At 31.5% G+C, this 8,462-nt stretch overlaps 1 protein-coding gene and 1 non-coding gene across 2 annotated transcripts; one reads left to right on the top strand and one right to left on the bottom strand.

Annotated features, from left to right (window-relative positions):
• Nucleotides 1–385: 385 nt before the first annotated feature.
• On the top strand, nt 386–467 carry TRNAS-UGA (transfer RNA serine (anticodon UGA)). Its single transcript has one exon. It is a non-coding gene; the product is annotated as a tRNA-Ser (tRNA).
• A 305-nt stretch (nt 468–772) lies between these two features.
• LOC143567335 (polygalacturonase At1g48100-like) lies at nt 773–3,929 on the bottom strand. The gene is made up of 6 exons (XM_077053784.1): nt 3,462–3,929; nt 3,076–3,207; nt 2,835–2,996; nt 2,353–2,560; nt 2,074–2,264; nt 773–1,412 (listed from the first exon to the last, which is right to left on the bottom strand). The coding sequence occupies exons 1-6, from the start codon at nt 3,717–3,719 to the stop codon at nt 1,017–1,019; spliced, it is 1,347 nt and encodes a 448-aa protein (XP_076909899.1). The 5' UTR covers nt 3,720–3,929; the 3' UTR covers nt 773–1,016.
• Between the last annotated feature and the right edge of the window lie 4,533 nt (nt 3,930–8,462).

Below are 8,462 nucleotides of genomic sequence, written 5' to 3' on the forward strand. Positions count from 1 at the left end.
CCGAGCATTGTTCAAACCCAAGAATTATCGGTACCGGGCGTTAAGGTGGTTAAACTACGCGAATTCGATCGGTTAAAAAAAACAAAAAAGCAAGAAAATATAATTGATGTATAATTGTTATAAAGAAAATTACAAATATTGATGTATCTTCTCCAAGATTTGAACCAAGGGCACGATTTGAACCAGAACTAACTTTTGTGTTTGCATTTCATAAATATTTGATATATCTGTAAATTATATTATGGCATTCACTTTTGTTGCACAAAAAGTCTTTACTATATATAGATAATAGACAGAGAAATTTGTTTGGTTGAATATAATATATGCACAAAAAGACGTAAAAACGAATCAAATTATGAACTAGAATCGGCCGTAAACCAAAAGAGTCGATATGTCCGAGTGGTTAAGGAGACAGACTTGAAATCTGTTGGGCTTCGCCCGCGCAGGTTCGAACCCTGCTGTCGACGTTTTTTTTATTTTTTATATATTGTTGTCCATTTGTCCGTCCAATTTATACAACATTCAAAACGAACCCTCAAACTTAACAGCATCTTGTACTAAAAAAAGAGGAATCGGTTTCAAACATTCATGCAAAACAAAACGTATCTTTTTTTGTTTCTATATAAAATAGAAAAGGTCGAATTTGTAAATAAGGGTGAGCTTGGTCCCGGTACCAAAAATAGCCAAAAATCGGACCGATTTGCGAAGTTCATGATTTAAGAGGGTTTGCCGTTCGACCACTTCGACAACATGCGTTTCACTCTCTATCCGCGTTACGGTCACAAAAGTCATTCAACTCTTAGAAGTCGTTGTTTAAATTTATAGAAAGAAGCAAAACAAGATTTATGTTTAGGTTTTGAAAATTAACAAACCGGTGTCAAACTTGTCACATAGTGTTTACTGAGTAAAACTGGTGCAGAGTAATTATGCAAACCGGTGTCAAGCGTATCACAAAATGTTTCCTATATATCTAATGCACATGAATACATGATCTCCATTACAAGTAGATAATAACATCAATCTTTGCATGAATCATAGCTATATTGAGATTGTTTTTTGGATGGCTTAACTGCCATCAAGCAATCTATTGGAGGGTTAGTGCTTGTTTTGAGTTCTCCATAGGCATTCAAACAAAACGGTTTGCCCATATCGTCATTTTTGTGTACTGGTTGTAGTTGAATTGTGTCTAGATTTACATCACATGGCGAGCTATCGCTGCATGCGAACCGAATAGGATTTCTAGTATACGTCCCTCTTATGTTCTGGTAAGATATGTCGGAAACAGACACTGCTGATGATTCGTTTTGGCAGTTGCCCCCATCGCAGTAGTATTGATCGATTATGATTGGAGTTTCGACTTCTGAAACTTGAATGTTGGAAAATGTCACGCCTTGCACTGAGCCCGAACCACCCTGCGAGAGGTTGCGAAATTAAGAAAGATGTTAAAAATGACTCATTCATTTGGTTGCTTAATGCAGCTGGCCCAATTTGCATTAATATAAAAGTTAAAAGAAAGAAAGAAAGAAAGAAAGAAAGAAAGAAAGAAAGAAAACAGGTGAATGTTTTAAGAGTCTTCTATGACATCAAATTTGCAACCTCCAAAATTGATTGTTTTAAAAAAGATAGTTGTTTAAATAATAGTTTAGTAACAATATATATATATATATATATATATATATATATATATATATCATATATTCGTTAAATATTATATTTTAAAGAAAAACACTTAGCGGTGAACCACCAATTGTAACTCGCCTAGAACCCGTTGTATAACGTATCTGACCCGACTATTTTACCATTTATAGTTCATATTAGACCAACGGTTCATGAATGATAACGATAACAGTAAATGAGCTGAAATTAAAACGTGTAGGACGAGCTGAGTTGAAGACTTCAAACCTTCTAAGATGGTTTTAAAAATTAATCATTGATAGTTTTGTAACAATATATTTCATAGTAAGTGGGTCGCTACCCATACAGACCAGACGTAATTGAAGCTGTTTAACCGATGAAACATTTTATTTATTATTTATATATACAAAGATGAAAGATTGCTAACTATTTTTTTACCTGCCAGGTCTTTATTCTAACTCCAGTCATTGTGTCATGGATCTTAGTGTCGCGTACTGTTATATTCGAAACACACACTCTCGTGTTATCTTTGCCTAGGCTCCCGATGCTTATTCCATGTCCCGGTCCACAATCCACATTTTGTATGTTTACACCCGAAGATCCTGTTTGTATAGAAACGCAATCATCTCCTGTTGAATTAAACAACACTGATTAGTATATCAATATAATCTGGATATGTCAAATATATAAATTAAAACACTGGATTGTCGCATATACCGCACGCAAGTTTGGTGCTATGGATGGTTACATCTTGAGAGTTTTGCAAGTGAATTCCGTCTGTATTTGGGCTGTCACCCGGGGACGAAATAGTGATATCGAAAACCTGAACAGATTGGCAGTTATCGAACTTGAGGTGTGTTTGTTGACTGTTTTGAATTGTTATGCCTGTGACCGTCACATCTGAACTCCCGTAAAATCTGACCGCCTATGCATTTATGTATATTATGTGGTGTTAGGTGATGCGAAGTATGGAACACTAAATTATCGTGAGAACAAAAGGAATAAACTTAAATCGTCTAACCTTTTTTAATCACATAATTTAAAACTTTTAACCGTTTACCTACACATGTTAGATTATATATATTTATATAAACAAAATTTGTTCATATTTATTTTATGAATTTGGGAATAGACGAATAAACATTGCATGTTGAAGTGTGCACTATTATGGACTGAATCATGCCCGGTATAGTTCTTACTGTTGGTTTAGTGCCCGACTCGCTCCACCATCCTGAGCCTTGCCCGTCAATAACACCAGTTCCACGAATCGTTATCCCATTTAGCTTTGTGAACTCAAGCCATTGAAGGAGTCCTGACTCCCAACTTCCAGATCTTTTAGGAGCTATGATCTTCCCATCTAACTGTGAAACCATCAAGTTTAATCAGCAAACTCTCATGAACAAATGAGTTACTTGCATGTTTCGGTCGTGTTAACCTTACCTGAAAAACGATGTTTGATTCGCAATCGGGTCCTGCGAATGATATGGGTTTGACTAAAAAGACTGAACCTTTTGGCAAAACCATAGTTGATGCCTCCAGTTTACAAGCAGCTAGCCATGCTGCTTCAAATGCCTGCTTGATCAAAACTCATCATTAATTAGGCCACAATATTTTCTCGGTCCAGTCAATCCGTACGCCCAGGACTGACATATTGCCTACGCACCACTAACAGGTTATGCGCAGTATATAATATTTTTCACATATCATACTAGCCAAATAAGGTCGTACGGCCTGTATGATATGTGGAAAATGTTATACGGGCATACAGGTCATATAAAAATAAAATAAAGTTCTATACAAGTAAATTACATGTACTATAGTGTTACCTTTGTGTCGTCGGTTGTTCCATCGCCTTTTGCACCAAAAGCTAATACATTGAAGATGGTAGAGGTTTTCCTGTACTGTAACGAACTCGGGATAGTCTCACCATATGCCGGGTAAAACGTCTCTTTCATCACCCTCGAGCCACGCCGGTGTTGCATTTCTCTGGCAGCATCGACACCTTCATGTTGCATAAAGCACACAAGCACAAATATTGTCAACATGATGCCAGATATGCAAATCTTCATATTTTGGTTCTTCATGTTTTTGACTTAATTTGGATTGGATTCAGTTGGTGGGTTGCCTCAAATCTTGAAGATTGAAGTGGTTATATAGACGTTAGTCCTACTCCTTAGTGCCATACATGTAATTATTATCTTCTTAATTTTTTTTGACTAATCATCACTTTTGAATTTATTTTCTTAACTTAAAAATACCTATGCTAGTAATAAAGTGTGATTATAATACTTTAACTTTAGATAATAACCCAATTTTAATAAAGGAATTTAAGAGTTTGTTTAATTTTTAAAGAAGTTATTTAAATTTTACTCATTTGACAATAACAAATAAAATTTAAATTAACTCATAGTCTTTATAAATAAGTTCAAATCATCATTATAATTTATTATAATTAATTTATGTACATTCCAAAGTATAAATTAACCTGATACACGTTACCAAAACAAATCCCCATTATTTTGTGTGTTTATACTTTATACACTACAAAAGAACTCTACGTTACAACCGCTAAAATGATCGTCAATCAGTCGCTAAAGGCTACTTGATTATGTCACAAAAACCATTGTCCATAAATTCTTACCATTTTTACAACTAGCTGGTGTTTGTAATCGGTGTTTACTACAACTGGTTTGCGACGGGATCCATTGTTGTATTACCTGCTAGAGTATGTAGCAGGTAGGTTATGCAAATTTTAAATTTAGCGATGTAAAAGTCACCATGGTAAAATTAATTTTGATATGATGTCATGCTTACTTATTGTTGCATGGTAACGTTGATTTTAATTTTTCCATTTAATTAGCGTGTCAAGCATTCAGCATATAGCTAGTGCACGAAAATAAATTGGATAACGGATAACATCAAGATTATTTGGTACGCTATCAAGTCTACGTCTTGGTGTAACGGATTATAACAATTTGCTATAAACTATTTTCTTATGGGTAACTAATTAATTATTAGTCTCATCCTTTTCATCTTGCAATTCTCTTTCCCTTACACCAAGCACTCTTGAAAACCCATGTCTACATTTATATGTGTGGTACAAAAGTTCAATGTCTCTTAAGTTCTATCGACGCAAAAATTCTTTTTCTTACAAGTGAATTAACATCATCACAAAAGTTTTGTAAACTTTCATAAGAGGTTCTTTTAAACATCATCATAAGCTCATCATTCATGTTTGGAGATACACATATGCTAGTTGATGCATCGTGGATTTGCACTTCTACAGTGCCATAAAACCTTTTCTCCATCTCGCCTTTGTATAATATTGGTGCATCAGATGTTCCTGTGTTGTTCATGTTTCGCGTGCAATCAATAGTTGTGTTAGTTTTTTTATTGTTTCGTATCTTGAACTTCAGGCATTGATGTAGAAACAATGGTAGTGAGCATTCTCATGTTATGCATGTTCGTACCAATTAGTGATATAATTACTCGGGGTAGTCGGCACCACTTCACCACACATACTGATTTTCTTTCGATACCAAATGGATGAGGCGGTGTTCCACATACCACACAAAAATTCATCTCGTCTCGATATATGTTTTCATACATTTTTGCAAAAGCATTAACAACCTCTAAGTTTCTTAACAATTTTTTATACATTTGTTTGGAACGGGCAGAGTTTTGATGCAAAATATTCAAAACAAAATTTTCATGTAGATTTATCACATTTCGCAAGTCTTTTTTTTTTTTTGAACATCAAATTTATTTTCACAAAATCACCATAATCTTGCATTTGCAAGTATTTAAACTTATCACCTCCATTTTAGAATGATGGTCACTGTACCACTAGAACATTGTATTTTTAAATTCATAACAATTTAACTACAAAGAATTCTTGATTTGAGTTTTGTCAACAACTATATGTGACAATATAAATGGATTATATAACCACATGATTAACTAAAAAGGTGGGATATTTCAAACTTATGACATAAGAACACATACTATAAGAATCACATAATGAATGTTAATTTCCGTAAATACTAATGTTATTTAGTATTTATGATAATATTATCTCATAATTTTTTATATACCATTTTTGGAAGAAATTATTTTGAGAAATCAGAATAACCTTTTTTGTAAACAGCTATATAGATTTAACTAGGTTAGAACTCGCGTGATACACTGGTTAGTAAAAAATATATAATATAAAAAACACATGTTGTACAAAGGGTAATAATAAAACAAAATCGATAAATAAATGATAATATAAACATTTACAAACTTTTTTTTAATATAATAAAATTATCAATAGCATACACGTAATAGACATTAGTGTTTTGTAGTAGTTAACAAACGTTACAAAACTTTAAAGTTTTCTATTGTTAAGCTTTCATGGAATCTATATATATATAGGCCATGTTGTACAAAGTTATATAAAAATTTGAATAAAACTCTTTAATTTGAAACTAAAGCGATAAAATTTAAGAAGTCCTATTTCATAAATTGGATTTAATCAAAGAACCAAAAGGATATAATTAATTTATTGAAATTTATGTTTTTACCAACAAATCTCCTATAATGTTTTAATTTTGTGTTGCATTCGATAAATCGATACCCATTTTGATGAATATTGATTGAAACACATGTAAAAAGAAAAAATCAAACAAACCTTATAATTCCAATGTAGAAGATGAAAGCAAAAGCAGACGACGATCGTTAAATGAATATGTATAGTCTAATCGCATTTATACTTTGAATTATGATATAATCATTATAGAATTAGGGTTGAGGATTACAAAAATTATTAGGTTTAAGCCTGAATGATGGAAATGAAATTGCTTTTAACATAGACTGATTGTTTACATAAACCGCTATGTGTTAATTGAATTTTAATTTTAATGAAAAGGAAAAAAATAAAAAAAAAATTATGTGGCAATTTAAAGAGATTTGATGAAAGTATTTTAATGAAAAGGAAAAAATAAAAAAATTGTCAAAATGCCATATGAAAATTTAAAGAGATTTGATAAAAAAATATTTTTATAAAAAGGAAAAAAATAATAAAAAAATGCCAAAATGTCATGTGACAATTTAAAAAGATTTGATGTAAAATATTTTAATGAAAAGAAAAAAATAAAAAAATTACAAAATACCATATGGTAATTTAAAAAGATTTGATAAAAACTATTTAAATGAAAATGAAAAATAAAAAAAATGTCAAAATGTCATGTGACAATTTTAAAAAGATTTAATGAAAAGTAGAAAAAAATTGTTGTTGAAAATCTACCATTATATAGGTAGATAAAATGGAAGTCCCAAGAAGATACGAATAACAGAATAACTAATACGAGATTAAAAGGGTAGAAATCTAGAATGTGTAGTTAAGGAATCATTAATGAGCATTAATTGTTGGTGAACGTAAAGTAAACAAATTAAAGATCATTGTTAGTTTAAAACTAAGAGGTAGTTAGCCTTCTATTTCAATGTCCGGATGATAGTTAAAGTTTAAGATCTTAAGGTCTCAAGTTTGAAACAAAACTCAATAGGTTTTTCTATAGTGGTGGATTTCATTTTTGATGGTGTTATAGAGTGAGTCATGGAGCGTTAAAACCAATAAAAACGGTTGTCACCTGGTCTGGTGTTTTGGAAAGACTCACCCAGATATCGGGGATAATTTCAAAAGGTGTTAAAAAAAAGGGTTAAAACTGAAATAATGAATGTTGGAAATTAATAAAGAAATAAAGATGGAAGTATACGTGAGAAAAGCCGTTAAAGGCGGCAACGGACGTGGCAACTTCTTTGACAAATACATGTTTAAGGACATGTGAGTGTCATTTTCATTGACCGTTTACCGTTAATTCTGTTACAATTTCCGGCCGGCCTCATTTTATGCCTTACCTTTTGGCTTTTCAGAGAAAATTAAAATACAAAGTACAAAAAAATAAGAAGTGTGAGAAGAAATCTTGTCCATTTATCATAGACTTTAATGGCTGAGATTAATTTAATTAATAAAAATTGATGGAAAGGGCATGAAGGTAATAACTCACATTTGTTAACTTTCTTTCTCCACATGCAAGACACATGCAAATTCCCCCATCATTTTAAAATGTCCATAACTTTTTCATACGACATTATTTTATTTAAAAAAAAGCCACCATAATAATAAGCGTTTTTTATCTTTAATATGAGTATCATATTGTTATATAAAAATAAAAAAAATAATTGGTTTTTTAATTGTGTTTTTTTGTTGTTCATTGTGTCATTGTGTAATATGTTGTTTCCATTATGTTTTACGTTTCAAGTCATTGTGTTATATATTCACCATTGTGTCTTACGTTTTAAGCCATTGTGTTATACGTATTCACCATTGTGTCTTACGTTTTAGGTCATTGTGTTATACGTATTCACCATTGTGTTTTACGTTTCAAGTTATTGTGTAACATGTATTAGTGAAAAGTTAAAATACAAAGGACAACAAAAATGAGAAGTGTGAGAAGGAATCTAGTCTATTTATCATAGATTTGAATGTCTGAGATTAATTTAATTAATAAAAATTGATGGAAAGGGCATGAAGGTAATAACCCACATTTGTTGACTTTCTCTCTCCACATGCAAGGCGCATGCCAATTCCCCCATTATTTTAAAATGTTCATAACTTTTTCATACGACATTATTTTATTTAAAAAAAAGTCACCATAATAATAAACGTTTTTTTATCTTTAATATGAGTATCATATTGTTATATAAAAATAAAAAAAAGTAATGGGTTTTTTAATTGTGTTTTTTTGTTGTTCATTGTGTCATTGTGTAATATGTTGTTTCCATTG

Source organism: Bidens hawaiensis, unplaced genomic scaffold, assembly GCF_021521415.1.
Source record: "Bidens hawaiensis isolate Kalapana, Puna unplaced genomic scaffold, B.hawaiensis_p1.1 tig00023392_1, whole genome shotgun sequence".
NCBI classification, from domain to species: Eukaryota; Viridiplantae; Streptophyta; class Magnoliopsida; order Asterales; family Asteraceae; genus Bidens; species Bidens hawaiensis.

Coding starts and splice junctions, on each gene's coding strand:
- LOC143567335 (XM_077053784.1), bottom strand. CDS start 3,719: ATGAAGAACCAAAATATGAAGATTTGCATATCTGGCATCATGTTGACA. Junction 2,997..3,075: donor AATCAAACATCGTTTTTCAG/GTAAGGTTAACA, acceptor ATGGTTTCACAG/TTAGATGGGAAGATCATAGC. Junction 2,265..2,352: donor TAGCACCAAACTTGCGTGCG/GTATATGCGACA, acceptor TTAATTCAACAG/GAGATGATTGCGTTTCTATA.